Raw genomic sequence first — 22,372 nt, 5'->3', positions numbered from 1 at the left:
AGTGGGACCATGAACGCTTGGTAAACGATGACCATCACGACCACAAGGGGCGTTAGGTCCACGAACATCGTTAGTCACAAATTTATTACTAGACAATGATCGTTAGCAGTACAATGACCCATAGTCCAGAGGTGATCGTAACTTTCCCAACTATCTTAAATTATTCAATGATCGTAATTCTATCGTCAGCTATGATAGTAGAATAATAATTAGAGTAAGAATCAAAATGCAAGTTCTTGTAATCAACAGTTATGCTTGATGCCACCATGACTTGGGGCAGGTGCGACTCGCCTTTACCATTTCCGTTGTGGCGAGCAACCATATTGGTACACACCTAATGGTCGGACCACCATTGTCGCCTTTCTGCAACCTAGCCGCCTTTCTGCAACTTAGCCGTCTCCTTAATTGAGCAGTCTTCTTTGTTACGACATCTTTAGTGCGTCTTTGTCATGCTTATCTTTGAAGAACCGTATGAATTTGTTTTCGAAAATTAGGTTCGGTTCTTACTTGCCGTACATCAGGATTTCCCTTTTCGCCTCAACATCTTATCTCCTGCTTGACGTATTTCCTGCTTTCGTGTGAATTAGTCATCACGGGAACAAATATTGATATTTTAAACCTCCAAGTAGAGTTTCTCCCTTTCGGTATTTGCCTAAGTAGTTTTTGCCTGCCAATATTTATTCTACGCAACGGTACATCCCGCGGGACTTGAACCTTGTCTTACCTAACTCTTACGAACGATTAATTAACATGTTTACTGATTTGCAACCATACTAATAAACCAAGCATAAAAATATACATTTAAAAATTACTTTTTAAAGACAACACTTCTAAAGAATCCAGTGTCTGCAATGTCACACATGTACAACAAATTTTTAATTTCATGTTCAAATATTAAATAAAAATTAATTCTAAATTTTTAATAATTATTTTTAATTTCCAAAAGTATTTATTCTGTCAATCGATTCATGCATTGTCGTCGACTTTACGCAAGTGTGCAAAGTTTCAGATCGATTGGACAGGTAGAAGTGTGTTAAATATCGATTATAAGATTTGTAGCAGACAGACAATTACAAACAACAAGAAGCGAGTTAAAGAGAAGTGTTGTAATTTGCCAGGATTCACTATGAAATATTTAGAATTTTCAATTTATTTTGCTTTTAGCTTGATCAACCCTAGATTATTTATTATCAGCACTTGCGCGTTGCGCGCTAAAGCTGCAGCGTTTAAAGATTAGAAGAAGTTGGTAGCCAGGAATTGTCGAGAGCGTGCAGTTAAGTTGTCAGAGTGCCGTGGTTCGCACCTTGCGAACCTCTCCATATAAAGCCACCGATTCCTTGCTTGGCTTACCTGGTCACATTAATTAGAGCGAGTCAGCTTCTCTCCTTATTTAGCCCTGTCGGCCATCCATGCGTTAGTCCTTTCATCATAGGCTGTTGACATTGTAATTATGAGCGCTTGTATCGCCTTCACTTCATTAGAGCTTCTCGCGGTTGCAAGGTTTTGTGCAACTGACGTCGTGTGTAGGCGCTCGGGTTTTCTTTTTGTGGTCAGCATTTTTTTCCTTTGTAGCTCAATGATGCAGTATTTATTTAGAAATGACTAACGTAGCAATTTTTCTCGTATATTTTATTTAAAATACATCGTTTGTTTAATAAATTTTTAACTGGGATGCACCAAACGTCAATATATATTGGTGTAACATATCAATTTATGCCACATGAATCAAATGGGAAGATTAATAGCTATTACTTCTTCATAATAATCACCACCTTCACGTATATAAGTATGCACTTGCATGGATTTTCTTTCTCACAACAGAAAGTTGAATCAGAATCTGCGGCTCGGCTGGAAGAGACACCCTCCTACCAGTTCCTGCCGTTCTCAGACGCGTCGCTGGGCTCCCTCATCAAGAACTTCTCGGAACTTTCTGTGCTGAAGGTGGTCGTTGGCTACGGCATCATGGTGAGCTTAGATTTAACTTCTACTTGATTTATTCCTAACCTACTGAAGGACAGGGCTTCAAGATCTATCTTTAATATTAACAATTATCATTGGTACGAGTATTTTTCATAGATAAAATCTATCCAGAGCATTCATTTTGATGATTTTTGGATCCACACAAAAAATACATACGAGTATTTTTTTTACTCGATTTAGCTCGTTTTTCCTTCAATATTCTTGCTTAAATGTGGTAAAATGATTAAGCATTGTTATAAAACTCTTCTTTTGGTGTCGGGATCCAGGATGATTCTTCTACCGTTCACATATTCACAGTAATGGTTCCTGTGAGTCAGAAGTTTATTTTTACTTGATTATATGAGGCCAAATGATACAAAATCAAGCACTTCCTGTCAATGCACGATGCTCTGATCCAATATATTTAGAAGCTTTACTCTAATTGAGTCTGCACCTCGTTTACACATCAGCGGGGCTTCACGTTGGTTGTTAATCTCCATGCAGGCTGCTAGGTTTCGATGGAATTGCAAGCTTAGTCAATAGAGCTCATTACTACTGAAAACGCTTTCTTGTTGCTTGGTTGGCGTATACGGCGCTTGTCAATCACAATGGAGGCTGCTATTTTTCGATGTGACCGAGAGCTCATTCAATGGACTAATTCTGAATACGTGCCCTTATTGTTCGCTCAATTGAGTATGCGTTGTTTGTCAAACACCGTATAGGCTGCTATGTTTCTATGTACTAATTAGCTTATTCAATCGATTCATACTTGAAACGTGCCGTAATTGTTGGTTCAGTTGGGGTATACGGTGCTGGTTCTCTGCCGTCCGTGGGACTTCAGCAACTCGCAGGCTGGCTTGGGCGTTGCGGCAGTGCTGCTGGTTGCCTTCTCTGTCGCTGCTGGCATGGGCTTCTGTGCGCTACTGGGCCTCCCTTTTAGTGCTGCATCCACGCAGGTAATTACTAAATGCTCATTATATATTTGATATAGGTACAATTGTTTGTTGATACGTTAGCCTAATATTGTGTTTACTACACTAGCTAGTTAACACTTCACTGTCAACAGACTAAAGAGGGTTAAAAAAATATCAATTTCTGTTTTTTTTTTCTACTAATGTTCGTTGTTGTGAACCCATGTCATAGCATTGATCATAAATCCTTCAACCAGGGTTGGCGATTTTTTTGATTTTTTTAAAAAAATCAAAAAAATCAAAAATCAATGATTTTTTCATGATTTTTTTGATTTATTTGATATTTTTGATTTTTTCACCTTTTTTGTCTTTTTTGAGGTGTTATTTTTTATGTTGCAATTAGCCTACTAACAATAACAGTATACTATGGATCATAATGGATGGCTAAAAAGGGCGCTTATTGCCTCCAATAATGGCCAACAGGCCAAGGTGGTGTTTACCACTTAGGGATTTTCGGGTAAACAATTATTGATAAGTCTATTCATTAGCTTTGTGAAGTTTGTATGGAGCAAGGTAATGAGCTAAATATTGACCATTTAACTGGCTTCAATATACAAAAAACACTTCAGGAATGCAGATCTCCTAAACATTGAAGAGTCACATAACAGATAGGTAGCTGATTGCACAGTGCACAGCACCATCAATAGATCTACCAGTTTTATGTCCTATAAATCTACCAGACTCTACCTTCTATACATACCAACTAGTAGTGACTGAGTGACTGATTGCACTGTTCCCATTTAATTCAGACCAATAAACCAATACTAAACCAAGTAAACATAAACTGAACGATAACCAAACAAACCTCATACGACTTGAAACGAGACTCAAGTTATGAGAAAAGCTATACACTGTTTGAAATAAACATGTGCACAATTCAAATATTTTATATCCATTCACTGCATTTAATTATTTTATATGTAGTCTTATAATTGTAATTGTTTTGTTTCTAGTTTTAAATTCACATATTTAAAGATTGAAATTAAATATTTTAATTAGAATACCGTACTCATATTAGGGTGGAAAATCTTTCTAATTGCCTAAAAGGTCAATACAATCTCAACCTCTCAATATACAGGGTGGAGCAGAACCGATTGAGCAGTTTTGAGGTAAAATAAAAGAGTAATGGAGGTACATATATAAGAAAGTTTATTTTCTTAGAGGTTAGCATAACATACCATTTAGAATACTTATGTTTTGAAAACAATATCTGGAAGATGGGGGCTGTTAGCTGCAACACACTGTTGGAGTCATTCTCAGAGGAGGGAGTAACCATGACAGTGAATTCCGATTGCTATGCTGCAATGTTGCAAAATTTCTTGCAGCCCATTCTAAAAGAAAGGGGTTCAGAAGTCGCCCTCACACCCTACCACAGCTAAGGGAACAGATTATTGCAGCAGAGGTTATGGCCATACCTAGCCATATGTGTGAACATGCTGTAGGAAACTTCCGAGAACAACTCCAACAGTGTGATGCAGCTAACAAACCCCATCTTCCTGATATTGTTTAATTTGTTTTCAAAACATAAGTATTTTAAATGGTATGTTATGCTAATCATGAGGAAAATAAACTTTCTTCTTTATGTACCTCCATTACTCCTTTATTTTGCCTCAAAACTGTTTAATCAGTTCTGCCCCACCCTGTATAAGCTAGCTAACACATTTAAATTGTATATTGTAATCAATATATAACAAATAGTCAAATAGTTAAGACTACTTATAGCCTTATAAGAATTAGCTAAGCTGCTAGCTACATACCGGTACAATGTATTGCACTCTTGATGCCTCTGTACTACCAAAAAAATTCCATTTATTGGAACCTAATACACACTAAAGGCAACAAGTTTATATACCAATTTGTCATTCATAGTACATTTATACTAAACCATGAATAACAATACCTCAATATAAAGTAAAGACTGCTACTCAATATTTTTAAATATATGAAAAAATCAAAAAAATCAAAAAAATCGAAAAAATCATGATTTTTTTATAAAAAAATCAAGTGATTTAATCACTTGATTTAATCATTTTGATTTAATCATTGCCAACCCTGCCTTCAACCTAATGATTTATCCCTTGATTATAATTCGCGAAGACAAGAAGACTCTGCCGGCATTCATTCGGTGCGCTTCCTAATTGAATCCAACTTAATGTGAAACATCGATGCTTTAGCCTTTATGACTTGAGTTGCCGTTACTTCTCAACGCGCTTGATCATAAGTAGTCGTGATTAAAATCCTCGTAAGATATTAATTTTGAATTTTGTACGTAATTTGGCAGGTGCTACCGTTCCTTGCACTCGGTTTGAGTGTTGACAACATCTTCCTAATGTTACACACGACTTCTGAGGCCTTGTCGGAAGCCGCAACTCTTGGACTCGTGCTTGTTGACTCAGAAAGAACGGTGAGCATGTGATGACTATCTTCATATGATGAATGTTTAATTCGAAAAAATGCATTACCTGTAATCATGATGTTTGTGTCGCGAATATTTTATTTAGTTTCCGGTAATCTATTTCGCTACAAATTTTTCATAGGAAAATTAAAACAATTCTCTTCTCTTTACTCAATACAGAAACAAGTTGGCTCAATCGTGAAGCGCTGTGGTGTATCCATCTTGATGTCTTCGTTATGCACAGCGCTGAGCTTTGCTTGCGCAGCCATTATTCCGGTGCCCGCTCTTCGTTCGATGTGTTTCCAGGCGACTATATTGCTCCTCGTTAACGTTGTCGCAGCACTACTTGTCTTCCCTGCATTTTTGTCCCTGGATCTTCGCAGGCGAACGGCCAAACAAGCTGACGTTTTTTGTTGTTTTCCTGATCCCCTCGACAACTCTAATGACGTTTTGGCAAGGGCTCCAACGCGATCGGCTGATACTATGTGTTGTTTGCCACAACATTCCACTAATATCCCCCGAAACGTTACAGCTGAGCATGAAAAACCCGCTCCTGCCACCGCTCAAGATACCAATTCGCTGAAATCCAACTCTTCCCAGACCCAAGACTGGCCGGAGCGTAATTCGAACCTCGTACTTTCGCCGTCAGTCGACTCTCTGGAGTCTACGTACTCGTTATTTGGCGGTAAATTAGGACTGCGTAGCTTTATTGTGAACTTTTTAAATAGGACTTGGAACGGGTACGTTTCTTGCGTGAGCAGTGAAAAGTGTCGCGCGGTGGGGTTCTTTTTCTTGATTATTTCGATAGCCGCGTCGGCGTGGGGCGTAAGCCGTTTACGCGATGGTCTGGATCTCACAGCCCTGGTACCAAGGGACTCGCCAGAATCAACGTTTTTAGAGGCCCAGCAAAAACACTTCAGCATTTATCACATGTTCGTTGTCACCAAAGGGCATTTTGAGTATCCCAGGCACCAGAAACTTCTCCATGACTACCACGCAGCCTTCACCCGGGTTCCATACATCCTTAAAGATGACGACGGAGGTTTGCCGGATTCTTGGTTGGCTAGTTTCAGAGACTGGCTTTTGGGTTTACAAAAAGCTTTCGACAAAGACTGGAAAAATGGATGCATAAACGCTGAACGTTGGCACTCGAATGCCTCCGATGACGCCGTGATGGCCTACAAGCTCCTCGTGCAAACCGGCCATGTCGATCATCCTGTCGACAGATCTCTTGTGGTTCAGGTACGTTGGTTTCGTTACAGGAAACGTGAGGACTAATAGTCTCTTGAATTCACTTCCATTTATACAAATAAGTCGTTTCCTTTACTTAGACAATATTTCTCATTACGTTCACGCAACACATGCTTCTCGAAAATTGCCCATCAGTTTACGCTGCGTTCCTGTCTCATTCCACTCATTGTTTGGTATTTTTACTTGTGTACATGAAACAGCTCAAATTATTATTTAATTCTTCAACTATCTTGTTTTGAAAAGTTTGCATGAAGATGATTTCTTTCTATATTTAAAAAGCCTTTCTTATGAAATTATACAGACTCGCCTGGTGAATGCTGACGGCATCATAAATCCAGACGCATTCTACAATTACCTCAGCGCATGGGTCACCAACGATGCCATGGCCTACGGGGCCTCACAGGCCGACCTCAAACCTGAGCCGCGACGCTGGTACCATGACCGATACAACGACCATGACCTCAAGGTGAGTCATTGTTATCTCAACCCATCCCTCAATGCTGGGTATAGCGTATCTCAATTCTCAACCTAATTCGCTGCTGGGTATAACTTATCTCTACCCGTACCTCGCTGTCGGTTATTATTCGTTGAAATTCACTCGGGACTGCCGGATTGTACAAATTCAAATAAATCTCACACTATCGATATTGCAATTCAAATCAATCGCTTACTACCTAGTGTTACAAATTCGAATCAATGTCAATGACAGGAATTACAATTTTAAATCTATCTCTGGCTCTCGGATTTTATTAAAATAAATTAATTTCTATGTGCCTGGTGATAAATTTTAACATAGATTTTTTGGCATTTCAATATTAGGAATATTGTGTTCGTTGGACACCTATCAACAAAAGATGTGAACATGAAATTCACATCTTTTTTTATTACAGGTGTAATTGTGATAGACTAGCTGTGAAATTACTACATGTAAATGTCAGACCTTTTTGTAATTACTCGACGGATTTGGGAGTCGATTTCATGTTACGTATTTTAGACATTTCCCTTGCATATTATCAACTAGTAATTATTGAACCATTTTAATTTTGTGTCCATAACACGTGTTTTGTACTACTCCTCAGATACCGAAAAGTTCACCTCTGGTGTTCGCCCAAATGTCGTTTTTCGTTCGTCACCTGAACACCACCGAGAGTGTAACAGACATGATCTCGCAAGTTCGCCACATTTGCGACAAATTCAACGAGAAAGGACTTCCTAACTTCCCGAAAGGAGTTCCCTTCACTTATTGGGAGCAATACATACATTTAAGGTTCGTAACAATTTGACAGAATACCAGGAGTCAAGCTCATGATTATTTCATAATGTAATGTAATCCAACGTATTTGCGTGCTTTCGTATTTTGTTGAAGTTCTTACAAATCAACGAAAGAATTGCTTTCGCAGCTTCACGTTATTTATTTACATCCCTAATTTTTTTATCCCATTTAATGCATAAACCAAAATACCAAAAAACAAAAAATATCGCCAAGTTCGCTTGATTGAATTTTCTTAGACTATAGATATTACGCGCTATGAAAGAAAATTTTTTTGCGCAGGTTTTTCTTGGTTCTATCACTGATATCGGTGGTAGTTGGAGTTTTTATGATAGTCTCCGTATTTCTACTGAACGCCTGGGCTGCCGCTATCATCGTCCTCGTTCTATCATTGCTCGTCTTGCAAATGGCCGGAATGATGGGCATAGTCGGGGTTCACTTGAGCGCCGCCCCGGCCGTGATGCTCGTCGCCGCCGTAGGGGTGGGCATGCAATACGTGGCGCCCGTTGTCTTGGGATACCTCACGGCAGTGGGCAACCGCCGTCGCAGGGTTGGCGTTGCTCTTTGTCATATGGCTCCTCCGGTGATCCATGGCGCTGCATCCACGCTTCTAGCTGCCCTCATGCTGCTCTTTTCAGAGTTTGATTTCATCAGAAGGTGAGCGGAGTTGTGAATTTTGATGTTACTAAAAGTTAAAATTCGATATTATTAGAGCTTATTTAGACTAAATTATTCATCCAGCTGGTAAAGAAAAAGTTGATTCCTATAGAACGAAAAAAAAAATCATTTACAACTTCGTCGCCAAGCCTAGGATCCAAATAACATTAATGCTCATTGCTGTCTTGTGATTCCGTAAATTTGTTATTTGGTTGAATGCTATTGAAATTAAGATAGATTGTGTCATCTAATTTGATTATTTTGAAAAAATTGAATTCTGCTTCCTTGAGTATATAGTTTTTCTAATGTCGAGGTGATTTATCACAAGTCGTATCGTCTTATACTCATAAAAATTACTCTGCTTCATGCCCAAATTGTAACCCTGACGTGTAATATTGCGTGGCTCAACCGAACCTGTGAAGGGACAAGTTGTCGGTGTTGTGGCTGGGGGGACATTTGTGTCATGGGCGTGGGCGTGGAATGCGAGCACTTGTAAAAGGATGTGATAGCGCTTGAGATAAGACGCGTGTCAACTTGCTTGGTCGCTCTCGCTCGCTATGGTCACTCACAAACGCGAGGAATGCGTTTCTCGTTATCTGCCCAACACCGACATAGGGAATTCATGAGAATTATTTTGCAAGCTCCGAGTCTTGGATAATTTAACAACGAATAATACAAATTTAATTGACGTTGATTTACATTTCAGTTTTAGTGTGCGTTACAGGGATTTCATGTACCACCGTTTTTAATTAATGAATAGTGCTTTGAACCTATCTACAATTAATCATCACGATTTATAGCGACAATCTCTACACCCAACGATTATTATATTAATAACTCATTAATGAATAATCTTTGGAGAGTTCAAGTACCTGTTCCACAACGTAAGCGTGTATTTGAGAAGCTGGTGCTGAGCTACCTAGCTACCTTTCACTTGCAGCAGCGGAACCTTAATTGGCTAGGCGGTTTAGAACCTGTGTACGCATTCCGACAATTATCGTCGTTTCGTATCTTTTGTTGTATTTCGTCTTAACTTATCGTTGTGCATTTGTTTAATGGAGGGGTAACTCATTTTCGGAACACAAAGGCATCTCATATGAGAACTTCTTATGCTGGAACTCGGCCATGATTTCTGCCTAACTCTTGCTCATGTTGACCGACGTTTCTTATCCGAAAGCCACGTTCGTGAGCGAACATATTTTGAACTTTCATCTTTGAGAAACTCGATCAAATTTAAACTGAGTAGAATTGTGGATTTTTAATTAAGAATATCATATTTAATTGTATACTTTTCAGGTGTTTCTTCTACGTGATCGCGGGGCTGGTGATGCTGGGTGTCATCGATAGTCTGTTTTTCTTGCCAATCATTTTGTCCATGATCGGCCCTCCTGCTGAGATCATATCACACGCTCATCCTGATCGTCTACCCACCCCTACACCACCACCTTCACCTCAACCACAACCTCACCACCAGTCCCAAAATGTCCTTCAACTGCAACCTGTCGTTCGTTTCAACCAAGCATCAGCCACCAACGGTTCTTCTGCCAAGTTTTCTACGGACGTTGGACGAAATTCGAGGCGGCCCAGCCGTACTGAATTTACCGGTGCAGCCCCGGAGAATGTGAAAAATTCCAGTAACTATCTTCGACATCATCACAATAATAGTAGTAGTCACAATCATCACGGGGGCTCAAACTTATCACTTTCAACCATCACTGAAGAACCTCCGTCCTCTCACTCGACCAACTCATGCCAGTCTTCGTACTCAGGCATCTCCGCTCATGAGATAGTGGTGGAACCGCAAGTTGTCGTGGAGACAACTACCTACGGAAATGGAAGCGGCACTAGGACGAGTACCTGCGGGACTGAAAATAATTGCGGTGATGCAAGTAACATCAGTCATGTAACCACTAAAGTAACCGCAACCGCCAAAGTTAAGGTTGAGCTGCACACTCCTTTAACAAGTGAGTTCCGCTAATAAAAGTTTTTTTTATACATAAATATATACATTTTTATATATAAATTGGTTTTAGAAGATCTGTCGTTAACTTAAATGCATGACGAAAACAGTTTGATCGCCCAATAAATGGTGCTGCTAGCTCCTTTCTCCTTCACACTTAACAAGTAAAGTAATTGCTACTTTTTTGTCTTTTCAGGCAGCAGCGTGTCTTCTTGCGGCAGTGGTAGGAGCAGTAATAGTAATTATGGTCGCAGAAAAAGTAGTAATGGTAGTAATAATGCAAGCTCTGCTACACTCCACCAAAATGTAAATAAGGGTGATAAAAATCACACAGAAAACAGCAAAAAATATAATCATAGAAGCTCGAAAAGTGTCAATTTAAACCAAAATAGTGACGCGAGTGGAATTTTCACTGGAACCAGTCGTGTGTTGAACTCGAACGGCAGTGATAGGTATGACTCTGATTCCAATGATAGATTTAATAACAGTGACCAATCTAGTGAAGTTATTTCTAGCTACACGAGTGCCAGTAGTGACAACAGCAGTAACAGCGGAAACAGGAGTGCACGTTGAACCAGCAACCTGTCAGTTATACATTAAGGTGGGTCGATTAAAATCTGTATTAGGATCTTTATTGTTGAATAAGCTCCTTATTATTTATTATGGTTCCTGTCTTTCTTTAGTTTGTTACATATGTTAAGATGTGTGATGTATATTTTCAGTGTTTTGCGCATAAATCGAACCCATGTGTGGCTTCACAAAGAGAAAGAACAAAGACAAGCAAGCTGAAAATCTGCGACAGATGGAACGCGTCTAGATACCCGCTCGCAGCTTTGGGATATGAATGCTCTGCCGAATTCTACTACTCTTAAGTCCTACTCAAACTTAAATATATTTTACTCGATAGGGAACGAGTACGCCTTACCTTCCATGTATAGGGTTATTCAAGAAATATGCATATTACTGCAATTTGCAATTTTTAAACTGACACGCTGCAATAATCTACAGGCACGCAAACTTTCTCCCTAGTTTGAATGTGGTTTAAGTTTGATCCTAGCTTGGAACGCGCGCTCAGTCGATAAAACTAGCTTGACGCGCTCTTTGTCACCATTTCAGCCTGTGAAAAGCGGGTTAAGAAATGAGAGAAGAGCACTGGGCTTGGGGTCCGCTGGGCATGTGATACAGAGGCGAGGCGGGCGCAAAGCATGGCTGGGTGGGCACGGGGTCGGGGAGGTTAGGTGGAGAACACAGAGCTCAGGTTTGTTCGCTGTAGCGAGGTCTTGGCTTGACTTTGATGTCTCAATCTAGCCAACGTGTGTGGCCCGCCGAGCGTTCGTTTGTGCGTAGCCGACGTTAGTAAGCACTCAACCCGCAAACGCGTTTAGGCGGCAGCTTGTATCGGCAATGACGATTTTCTTCGCTTATCGATTTATGCGTCAATTTGATAATCCTCGCTCAGTTTATTATGTCAATCATTTTCGTCCGAGTTGTTGGTATTTTAATGTCCATTTTCGCATTGGAAAATCAATGGCTGCACTGCACGTGTCAAAACCATTTAATTCCTTTGTATTACTTTTTCTTTCTCAGCTGATTGAAATTTAATAAATTAAAAATAACACGGCAATTCTTCCTTTATGATAAATATCAACTTGGGTTTCATCGACTGAAGATATAAGTAAAATTTTCAACTTCATGCATGTGGAATCGTGGGTAGGATTAATAATTCCTCTAATCTTCCAGGTATGAAGAGGAGTGCGCTTCTCGACGTCCTTTTCGAAAAAAATCGTGTTGATCTTCGCGTCTGTTGCACGGAGAGAGAACTCTAATGATACGACGTGGGTCTCGCTTCAGGATTACTGGCATTTTTATTATCTAATTTATACTCAAACGAAGGGAAATGTTCTTATGTTAAGTATAAAAAAGGTTACTTGGCAGATTTTACATGCCTTTTAACATTATTTAGTGCTCAAGCCTAAAGTAGTCGTAAATTTTGGTGGATTTGCCCACATTTTTTTTTATGGCTGATATCTTAATTTTATCTTCCAAATGGATCGCTGACAATTAGTGGCGTCATTTTCATTATTCTCGAGTATCCGGCTTCGATCCAATTGACTCATTCTACGTCAAGTTTACTTGCATAGTTCCTTGCTTGGATGATGTCATGAGTCAATTTGTAGATTATTAGTCTATATATTAGTTCAAAGTGTATTTGACCTCTGGACCAAATAACTTTTGCTACCTCATGTATGTTTTTAGATTAGATCCATTGTCTTTGTCTATATGTGACCATCGTTCATTTTTTGAACTTTACCGATATCGCGAAGTTGAAATTGAGGCATCCATGACTTGTGGCAATAACTTCCTTTATTACGTCGCTGTTGCTGACGTCAATTCTTAAGGCTCCTATAAAGATACCTGTACTGTTCTTTGAAATTGAATTTTCAAAGATTCATGTTAGGTGTCGACGTAAATAATTTTCTTACAGTTCAATTAAAAAAAAAACGAAAATTATTATTGGCATCGTGGAACGAAATGAGCTAGAATTCAATAAGCAAAATGTGGATGAAAGTATCATGCACAAATGTACAATATTTTAGGCCTATAATCAGTTCTACTTTTTTAGCTACCTGAAGTTAAACTGCGCGAACTATTGCTTCGGTAAAAATGTTAACAATGCTTGCATGACACTCCGCCGATGACTTGTACGTGTTCATAATCGGTTTTCATGATGTAAATAATCGTCACATTTATGCTGGTATAATACGTCAATTAAAACTTTATCGTATAAATTATGAACGATTACGATTCTTTAAGTGCTTATGTCAGCAACAAGATTTGAAACGGCGAGAAATGAAAAAGTTAGAAATTTTTATTGACGAATATTATGTAACTAAGTATGTCAGGCAGGATAACTTTTCTATAGTCGGAAAAATCAACTTAAATGAGAGCGTTGTTATCCAAGGTGACGACGCAGAAGCGTTTGAATTTAACTTATACAAGTATACCAATTGTTATCTGACTGTGGTAACTCTTTGGGTATTAATTTCAAAGCTTAAAATTTTGCTCCCTCCAGCACGATATTCTAATTTGAAGTCGCAGCATTGGATTGATGGCCGGCAATTGCTTATGTTGAACGGATGTAAAAAGTTTACATTCCTATTGTGAATACTTGCATTATACTTCTTGTTTACTAGTCATAGTCTATTATGAACTATTTTATAGGTTGTTATTCAATGAAATATCTTCGTGACGATTAATAGACAGATTGAAATCTAGCAATACTGAGCTAATAGCAATATTCAACATTTTCAATGCTATACTTCATAATCGCGTTCTATACCATAATATTTTTATATGTATTGTTAAACAATCGGCGTGATACTGTTACCATATCTTCCCATTACCACACTGTTGAAGTGTTGACAATGCCCAAAAATCCAACTGAAACTTATCATAAAGTTGCAGTTTCACAGATACATGTTAGTGTACTTAAACCATATTTAAATATTTTTGTAAATATCTTTCTTCCTCCAGCATGTACCATATTATTTTCATCAATAAAAAACATTGACAACTTATTTCATCAATTTTATTTAAAATTGATACATGTTTTAGTTACCCATAAAAAAATCGCTTTGTACTAGCCATATAAATGCCATTACTCAAGGCTTCTTCAGAATTGTTCATCGATCCACCAAAAATAACGGCCACGAAAGCCTTGCCTCCTACAGCTTCCCAGATGAGGTGGATCAGACGGTCTAGGTCATCAAAGACTGCGATGCGATCACGCACTTTCGTTGATGACAATCGCGGGTCAGTCTGAAATCAGAAAATAAAACCGTAAGTTATGCCACAGCTCCTGGCATACATTATTTAAATCGACATTGTTCAGAAATGTCTAATATAAATCGTACTTTCTAGGATATTTTTGGAGAGCGATTTACCTGGGATAATTTTGATACCCCCTTTTCAGCAACGTGGTATGCCAGACGTATTTACAGACAACAAACAATCGCAGAAAAAATTCTTCGACTCGCAAGCGAAGCAGATCTTATAGCAAACAATATCTTTCGAAATCTGTTTGTAATTTTATAGTACTTAACAACACACGATGAGAAGAATAAAAAGTAAAGGGTTTATGTAAGTTATAGTTAGGCACGGAGCTAACGACCGAGAGGTCATACGCTAGGGTTTATAGGCAACTTCCTGACAGTCGTAAGTGAAGTGAAGAAAAACCGGAGTTTATGTTACTTCTCATGATACGGTGCCTGAGGAATGACTTCACGGCGAGCTCGTTTGCAACTTTACGATCGAATTCAGTCTAGGCCTCGGGTGAAATTATTCCATAATTTCTGTGTAATTCATTTTCCATGTTTATATATCAGTTCGCGGCCCCATCAAGAGAACTAATAGGGCAGAGAACGATATAAGTTAGCTCCAATAATTGGCCCCTATCGACTTACGAAAGTAATTGATAATATATACAAAAATAAATTCGAATTAATAACGATCTGGAATATAGTTCTATCGCATTTTTTGTCTACAATAGAACCTCAGGATATTATTTCTTAACAGTAGAATTTAATTAGTTAGGCAAGCATAACGAAAATACGTAGCATTAAATAATTTTCTATAAATAGTTTTGAACTTATCATTGAGTGGATTAAACATGTATTTATATCGTTCAACCATCAATTGTCATACAGACCTGAAGATGAATCACAGATCGGTTGGGCAATAATGATTTGTTCTCGTTGACAGCATCAAAAATCTCCTGGTTAGAATCATAAACTTTGAAGTTGTAGCATTCCGGAGTGCCTTTCATTGCACGACGGACTTTTTTTTCAAGACTGCTTGTAGTGATGATGCTGGAGCCGTTCTTGTAACCGAAATCGCGACCACGCAGCTCGTGTAGGTACTGTAGAAAATTATGAAGTCATTTTAAAATTATAGGAGCTTCACATACACGAAGATTACAAAATAAACTTGAAAATGCTAATATAAACTTTAGAATTCAGAATGCTAGAATAAAACATCACTCCCCTAAAGAATTGAGAATACTAAATAAATATTCCAGATAGAGTAAAACGCATGTCATTTATTAAAAAAAAATCCCTGACATTTGACCAATTCGAACGAAATTTTGGTAGCAATTTTACAGTTCTACGTCTGCGAGAAAAAGAGTTGAAAAGACTCAGAAAACGTAAAATTCAATGGGTCACAGCAATAACAGGAGGATTAACTAAAAAAGGTGTTCGTTTTCCAATTCGTTTCGTTTGTATAATTTGGTGATGTACTCATCATAGCGGACGTGCACATACCAACAAAGTTCTCACCTCAAACATGTTATAAAAGAAGTTGTGCTCTGGCAAGATTTCTTCGCACCACCCAAAACTCGCGTCACCAAACTTGATATCTGTAGAAATAAACAGCTCGACAGTATGCTCGGAATCAGCATTAAAATTGGTCATAGATATTATAGTGGAAGATGTTTGTCAAAATCTCATATTATTGTAAAAGAAATTATTTTGATGAGATTCAGTTTTAATTTGGTCCATCTAAATATAGTCAATGTCAGTTTTGATAATAGTTTTTTAACTATAGTCAAGTTTCTAGTTTTAAACTGCCATCAATTGAAAAGGAAGACCTGCTCTAACAGGTAGACACGCGAACAAGGCAGGTGCCCGAAAATGATTTCAATTGAACAGGGCTTTCATTTACATTGTGCATCGAATTTACATTTCAAAAGACATAAAAATTGATTTAATTAACTAAATGCAAGATGTTCACCTCGTTGAAGTTTAAGCTGAACCAGCTCAAGTGAAGCAGCAGCGTCCTCGGAAGCATCGTGACCCAGTCTCGTAGAAGATTGAATCTCTTTGTCCAGGAACTGTTTAGCCAGTGTCTTCAACTTGGCCGGCTTGTGGTTCCCGGAGAGGTTGTATACGATGCTGGTATCAATGATGTATGGATGGAACATCTGCAGGAAATACAAACGTTCTTCAATAGATGCGAGACTTGTTCACGGGCTTCTGACTTAAACTAATAAGCATGAAAAATAGAGGAATAAAAACATTCAAGAGAACACGTTTTATCGTTTTCTGCCCAATTGGTAATTTGTTACAGCGAAGCAGAATAAGATGGATTAAAAAGTACAGTTCATAAAATGGGTTCAATCGGATACCCTACTTGTAACAATGACTAGCCCCAGAGCAGTACCACGAGTTAAACATTAGTATTTGGAATAGTATTGATTGCGCGCGTTTATATTATTGATAATACCAACTTCATCAAATAGGTAAATTTCGGAGAATACAATAAAAATTGAAGTCAAACTCGGTCTACATTATGCATTCCTCATATTAATTTGACTAAGATTAAGTTAAGTAAGGTACAAATGAAATTCATCCATGCATAAGTAAACCTCGCGCTAGGACGAATCTCTCTCAATTCTCGCAAAGCTATGAATTGCAAAAGTTACTTGAAAACGTTTCTGAGCGCGACTCCATAATGATCTCTAATTAACACAGTGCACAGGTTAGGTTGGCTTACAACTTCGTTGAGACTTACATGCATCACTTTTAGATCGTTGTCTATAGAATGCCCAACCAAAATCGCGTCAGGCGGTAGATGTTTTCTTATCTTCTCCTGCACATCGGCAAGGGTTGTGATGACAGAGCTCAACTTTTCTTCGGTAAGACCAGACCAAGCAGTGCAATAATTGACAATGGGATCAGTGGGCTTGACCAGTGTATGGTAAACCTCTGCTCCATATTCATTGACTAAACATATACTTCCCAGGGCGTTCACCACCTCACCGTCCTCTCTTCGTACGTAGACGAACTCGCAATCTAGACCAAACATTGGCGAATCCGGAGTTACCTGAAATGTACGCGAGTGTGAATTAGCGTTATTCAGGTTCTACAAAAATCTTCAATTTTCAAGATGAGATTACAAATGCAGAGCCTTGAGTGAAGCGTAAGAGAGATGGAAGCGGAGAGATGCTGAATAAATTCTAGAATAATATTCTAACACTTCTATAGGTATAACTAAAAAATAATCATACCATTTTTGGCGCATTTTCTTATTTATGGAAAAAAATATAACTCAGTACTCACTGCAGTGAGTGACAGAGAGCGCATTTTCTCGTCGACGAAAACGTCACGGACGGACGGACATGACGAGCACAATATCGCCTTTTTTCCATAAATGAGAAAATGCGCTAAAAAGGCGCTATTGTGCTAGCCATGCCCGTCCGTCCGTCCGTGACTTCACGTTTTCGTCGACGAGAAATGCGCTCTCTGTCACTCTCTGCAGTGAGTACTGAGTTATATTTTTGTAGTTTGTAACAGTTGTGTAGTTGAAAGTTTTGGAAACTTGTTTAGTGGAAAAGTAATGTGTGAAGAAATTCTTCTACTTTTCAATACTAACAAATAAATGGAGCAACATTTGACAAGACTGAATATTACAAGACTCACCCGCGCGTATTGATCTTTAGTAGAAATGACGGGCGGCCGAGAATAAGAGCCATCACTACAAACATCATTCGAGGGGACTGCAGGACGCAAATACCTTTTCTCAAAGTTTTTCCACGTCATGAGTAATTTTCTTCTATCAAACTTATCAGGCAAAGGCGTGCATAAATTTTTTCTCCGTTTCAGCCATTTAGCAGATTTTTTTAGGCATTCTGCGGTTTTGGTGATGCCATGATGTTTCATGAGGACCACATAGTCAGGGACGACATTATTGTCCCGAAACATGTCGGGCTCAGCTCCCTCTTGGGATTCCGCTGGGGCAGACCAGCTTTTCTCGTCGCTCTTCTGTTCACGTTGAACAGTAATGGGCTCCAGCTCAACAAGAGTAGCTGGCTTATGCATGCTTCCTGCGAAATTGGACAGGTAGAAGTGATTGGACAGGTAGAAGTGTGTTGAATATTGATTATAAGATTTGTAGAAGAAAAAATTATTTTTTCAATTTTTCAAATTAAAATTTTTATTAATTTTAAAATTATATATTCTGTTAATTGATTCTTGCATTGTCTTCAACTTTACGCAAGTGTGCCACATTTTAGATCAATTGGACAGGTAGAAGTGTGTTAAATATTGATTACAAGATTTGTAGCAGACAGACAAACAAACAAACAGACAAGAAGTGAAGTTAAAGAGAAGTGTTGTAAAAAAATTCAAACATGATTACATGTATTAAGTATTGTGCTAACAATTTTAATTGAGCACTTTAATAAAAGACACACCACTGACTCCAAATGAGTGAAAGAGCATTTAACCAACCATCAAGGCATACCACTTTTAATAGCTGCTGAAACCGACGACGGACATCGGATGAGGAAAAGCTCTTGTAAAACCGTCTTCTTGTACTTGGACGGCGCCACCATCTCTAGCTTAATTTGGAAATTTATTTGACAGCGCGGCAGTAGAGCCCGGATGCAGGAGTTGAGGCAATGAGTAGGCAGATTGAAAGGGTCAGGCCGACAGTCAAAGCTGCGTCCTTTCTCATGACAATTGAAGCACAGGTCACAGAACACATGTTCAGGTGATGTTTTCTGTGCATTCCTGAGGCGTTCTAAGTGTAATTTAACTTTCTTGCGCTCGATTGAAAGACTTTTGAAGGTTTCAATAGAAATTCCCTCAATGATGACTACAGCTGCTCTTTCCGGCTTTTGTGTCAAAGAACACCAAATGCTGAAATTGAAAGATAATGATTAGCAGGCTTGGCCCGCTTGGGCTAGTAAAATTATGACTGCAAAACAAAAAAATCACAAAAAAAAACAAATATCTACTTAAAAAATTTAATAACTAAAGTTAATTTAAATTGAGTAATTTATTCTCGACCTTTTAATTAAAGAAGGGAATTCGATCCCACAAAAATTAAAGTTTTCATCCATACTAGATAAGTAATGATGAATTATAATAATAAATAGTAACATTCATAAAAATACCATGAAATTGTCAGTAGAAAAATTGTATTATTGTAGGTATGTACTACCACCCACTTTTGATGACAACAGAAAAAAAACAATAAGAGAAATAATATGACTCAAATGTGAAATGGAGAGCTAGACAAGGCCCGTCAAGTTAGCCTAGTGAATGGCCAAGAAAACACAAGGGAAATGGGTTGGCTGAGGTCTGTTTAGTTTGACAAGGCATGCAATGTTTTTTTAGGTACTGGTGAGATGAACACAAATAAAAAAATGTTCAGGAAAAGTCTGCATTGCTAGACAAGAAACTTACTGTTTATAAGGATCATAATGGCCCTCTAAAGACGCCCAGTGGAACTGCGTGCGAAGATCGGAGAGCAGCAGAGGGGTGCGATCTGAAGGAGGAATGGCCAGCTGTGCTGCCATGCCTGCTTCACACAGCATTGCCTCAGGACCCTTGAGATTTAAAAAACTAGAATAAGCCCAAATATGGTAAAAAAGCTGGTAAAGATAAATATCCAATTATAAGCTATAACACTCCTTATGGTCTCTTTAGTAGGCAAGTTACCATATTTGGTCACTTGAAATCTCCCAAGAAGACCCACTACAGCCACCAGTTTCTGTTTGAGGCTATTTTATCTTGCACTTGCTGATTATCAGTCATCTGACATTTGTTTCCTTCTTGACATCACCCGGTACTATGCTCAAAAATTAAATATTAGCATTTAAATGAAAATGTTGACTTTAACAACAAAATCAATGCCTTTTTCAAATTTTTCAGGAAGATAAAAGTAGTTAGTAGTAGTAATTTATCTATTTAATTATAATCAGTAACTTGATTATAATTATAATGACCAGTAACAGAGTGTTTCCTGATAACATTTGTGTGCATAAATGACTATGAAATGAATTCTTCAACGGCAATTTACTCCTTCAATTTACAATGTCTTGAAAATAAATGTGTGAAATATATAATGGAATTGGTCTTACTTTCTTTTACTGGCTTCAAAAAATCAAATTTTGGCACATTTCTCTGCTTTCCTGCAAAAAGGTTAAATCACTGAAGCGTTTTATAAATATATAAAGAGTTAACACAATGTATGAACATCAATAACCATCAAAGTTCATTATAATGAACAATCAAAACAATCAAGGCTGATTCATTTCAGAAAATATAAAAAACATTCTGAAATTGACATAGAAATTCATTGGCAATGCATCAGAGTAAACAAGTTAAAAACAAGAAAACCTCATGATTATTGATGTCTTCAAGTCAAGAGTGAATAACAGTATACATATTTGCAGGGAAAAACTTCCCTCAGGCCAAAATAAATATCAAGACAATTTTATCAGTTATATCATGTCACTTCTGACAAAAAATTTTACAGCCTAAATTTTTCATAATATTTTCCAACAAATAAAAAAATTAAAACAAAGGTATTTAAGAGCATCTTCCTCCACCAACCAAAAAAGCCCTGAATGCAAAATTTGATTAAAATATCTATGAAATTTGTAATTCCTGGTGGATATGGATTAGCTGCACATGTAAAATGGCATAAAAGCAAGAAAAAAAGATCATAATTAAGGTGACATTTGTTTAACACGTTGGCCGCGATTGCTGATTTGGCCCGAATGCCGTACGGGCGATAGGTTCAAACTTGTATATCTTCAGTTACCCGGCAGATAGCAAGGAGAAAAGTTGTGTGCAGCTCTGCAGGGTATAAGATTTTATAAAAATATGTATTTTTCATATGAATGTACCACATGTGTACACATCGCGATTCTGAGAAGTACAGCGTGTACATATATGGCACACATCGCGGCCAACGTGTTAAATATTTATAACCTAATCTTTGCATAGTAAATAAATGTCTTAGCGTGATACCTAAAAAATTATGCTTGTAGGATAAAATAGTTTCCAGTATATATAATACATTTCCAAGGCCATGGAAATACTGCAAGTACATACCTACGTAGGTATCTTAGGAGATTATAGTTATTGAATAATGCAAGAATTCAGAGCTGCACTTGACAAGTACAATAAGAAGAGTATTACCATTTTTATTAGTAATTATAGAAACTATAGAAAATAATAATTAGAATTCTTACCTGAATTGTAGGGCCATCATGGTCAACCCACTTCCTGGGACTGTTTCGGAGGTTCTTATTGTTTGTTAAACTGGTACTGTTGTCCAAGGATTTCTTCCTTTTGAACATTCTGTAGATAAATCATTAGACATGTTAAATTTCCTCATCATCATCACACAATCATGTTAAATTTCTTAAGAATGTGCATCAAACAAAAAATACATTTCATCAAGAACAATAGAGATATTTTGCTGTAGGACACAAAACTACAAATAAACTGATGTTTTTTACCATTGAAGCTACTTGGTGGATTCTAGAGGAATAAACGATTGGATTGTTTCCAGCTACACTAATTCTTACAAGCAGTTTAACTTACATAGGTCATATGCTTACAAAGTATAATATTTTTATATTCAAAAGGAAATATAGCATGCATATATGAATATATATAATTACCTGAAGTTGAATGGGGTAGACTCCACTCCAAATAGTTGAAACTTGTATAGTCAAATGTCTGAAAGGGAAAATAAAACAAAAATTGTTGGAGATAGCAAGAAAAATCCTATTAGAAAGTCTCTAACATAAAATTAGAATACTACCTACTGTAGTTTATTATTTGGATCTGTATGTTTAGATTATCAACATCTGCATATAATCTTCACCTGTACATAATTTACACAAATGGCCAATCTAATCAATTCGATCTTAAAGCATGGGATATAATTTGCCAAAGACAGATAAATATGTTAATACTTACCTAAATCACAGAATCCTTGATGAATAAATAGTTAATTATAAAGTTAAATTATTATAAAACCAATAGAAATATTGTAAGGTGCTGAAGCAGCTATAAAATGTCAAAATTCAATTTAAATTAATATTAAAA

The 22,372-nt window shown here is 37.6% G+C and overlaps 2 protein-coding genes across 3 annotated transcripts in view; one reads left to right on the top strand and one right to left on the bottom strand.

The window, feature by feature from the left end:
• The window catches only part of LOC108677627 (protein patched), a 37,978-nt gene extending 23,937 nt beyond the window's left edge, over positions 1–14,041 (top strand). Inside the window, exons 9-18 of the mRNA XM_018165879.2 lie at positions 1,822–1,965; positions 2,757–2,915; positions 5,212–5,334; positions 5,506–6,567; positions 6,878–7,042; positions 7,656–7,843; positions 8,129–8,503; positions 9,800–10,467; positions 10,660–11,064; positions 12,204–14,041. Coding sequence (XP_018021368.1) covers positions 1,822–1,965; positions 2,757–2,915; positions 5,212–5,334; positions 5,506–6,567; positions 6,878–7,042; positions 7,656–7,843; positions 8,129–8,503; positions 9,800–10,467; positions 10,660–11,036 — 3,261 coding nt within the window. The 3' untranslated portion in view covers positions 11,037–11,064; positions 12,204–14,041. The remainder of the gene's footprint in view (positions 1–1,821; positions 1,966–2,756; positions 2,916–5,211; positions 5,335–5,505; positions 6,568–6,877; positions 7,043–7,655; positions 7,844–8,128; positions 8,504–9,799; positions 10,468–10,659; positions 11,065–12,203) is intronic.
• Positions 13,194–22,372, bottom strand: LOC108677628. Of its 2 annotated transcripts, none has more exons than XM_018165880.2 (11): positions 22,244–22,372; positions 21,943–22,000; positions 21,508–21,616; positions 19,712–19,854; positions 18,765–19,162; positions 17,942–18,345; positions 17,034–17,345; positions 16,254–16,443; positions 15,800–15,879; positions 15,172–15,381; positions 13,194–14,282 (listed from the first exon to the last, which is right to left on the bottom strand). In XM_018165880.2, exons 3-11 carry the CDS (start codon positions 21,613–21,615, stop codon positions 14,079–14,081), a joined length of 2,049 nt encoding a protein of 682 aa, XP_018021369.1. In that variant the 5' UTR covers position 21,616; positions 21,943–22,000; positions 22,244–22,372; the 3' UTR covers positions 13,194–14,078. The 2 variants fall into 2 exon arrangements, with proteins under 2 accessions (XP_018021369.1, XP_018021370.1); XM_018165881.2 differs by lacking the exon at positions 13,194–14,282 and adding an exon at positions 14,343–14,869.

The sequence above is a fragment of the Hyalella azteca genome, unplaced genomic scaffold (assembly GCF_000764305.2).
Source record: "Hyalella azteca isolate HAZT.00-mixed unplaced genomic scaffold, Hazt_2.0.2 contig5071, whole genome shotgun sequence".
Taxonomy (NCBI): domain Eukaryota; kingdom Metazoa; phylum Arthropoda; class Malacostraca; order Amphipoda; family Hyalellidae; genus Hyalella; species Hyalella azteca.
This window is presented reverse-complemented; position numbering and strand designations above follow the sequence as displayed.

Excerpts from the sequence above, each read along its gene's own strand:
- LOC108677628 (XM_018165880.2), bottom strand. The coding sequence starts at position 21,615 with ATGTTCAAAAGGAAGAAATCCTTGGACAACAGTACCAGTTTAACAAAC. Across the intron at positions 19,855-21,507 it reads ATGATGGCCCTACAATTCAG|GGTCCTGAGGCAATGCTGTG; the intron begins GTAAGAATTCTA and ends TTAAATCTCAAG. Across the intron at positions 18,346-18,764 it reads TTCAGCAGCTATTAAAAGTG|GAAGCATGCATAAGCCAGCT; the intron begins GTATGCCTTGAT and ends CCAATTTCGCAG.